At 46.9% G+C, this 582-nt stretch overlaps 1 protein-coding gene across 1 annotated transcript; it reads right to left on the bottom strand.

Moving 5' to 3' along the window:
* Positions 1 to 37: 37 nt before the first annotated feature.
* Positions 38 to 479, bottom strand: LOC106512705 (ATP-binding cassette sub-family A member 1; the record flags this gene model as incomplete). Its single annotated transcript, XM_014001264.1, is given in 2 exon segments — positions 38 to 221; positions 350 to 479. Coding segments are annotated over 2 exon segments (314 nt in total), but the record flags the coding sequence as incomplete, so codon positions are not given.
* Positions 480 to 582: the final 103 nt, after the last annotated feature.

Raw genomic sequence — 582 nt, 5'->3', positions numbered from 1 at the left:
ACTTAAGAGAGTCGTGTAATGGTTAAAAGACACGTACCTCTCCAGGAGGGATGCCAACACACAGCCTGTCCACTGCTGGCTTCTGTTTCCGCTTGTAAATCTTGGTGAGTTCTCTCAGCTCCAGAATGTCTGACTGTCCCCCGCCACTCAGGATCCTCTGCCGCTCTCTGGCCACATCTTCATCTTCTTCTCCAATAGGCTTCAGATGGCTGGTGGATGACCTGTACCAAGAACAGAGGTTAAGTTACAAAAAGATTTTATTTTTTCCCTCTGAACTGTATATAATTAAACTGTGTTTGGAGAGATGAGGTGCAGGTTAATCAGCTGATGAATCAAGTAGTTTACCGACCTGGCCTTGAAGCAGAAGCGGTACTGAATGAGGACGGTAATGACAAAGAAGACAACACCTTCTATGGCCATTGCAAACAGGTTCTTTCCCACCATGTCCCAGGCCAGAGGAGAGCGGAACCGGTTTTCACCTTCAGACAGAACAGAAGTTCAATGAGATTTCATGCCTTTAATGCACATGTGTCAAACTCAAGGCCTCAAGGTGAACACCCCACCTCCTCCCCACCAATATAC

This window comes from Austrofundulus limnaeus, unplaced genomic scaffold (assembly GCF_001266775.1).
Source record: "Austrofundulus limnaeus strain Quisiro unplaced genomic scaffold, Austrofundulus_limnaeus-1.0 Scaffold10628, whole genome shotgun sequence".
Lineage (NCBI taxonomy): Eukaryota > Metazoa > Chordata > Actinopteri > Cyprinodontiformes > Rivulidae > Austrofundulus > Austrofundulus limnaeus.
The sequence above is the reverse complement of the archived record's forward strand: the minus strand, read 5'-3'. Positions and strand labels throughout refer to the sequence as shown.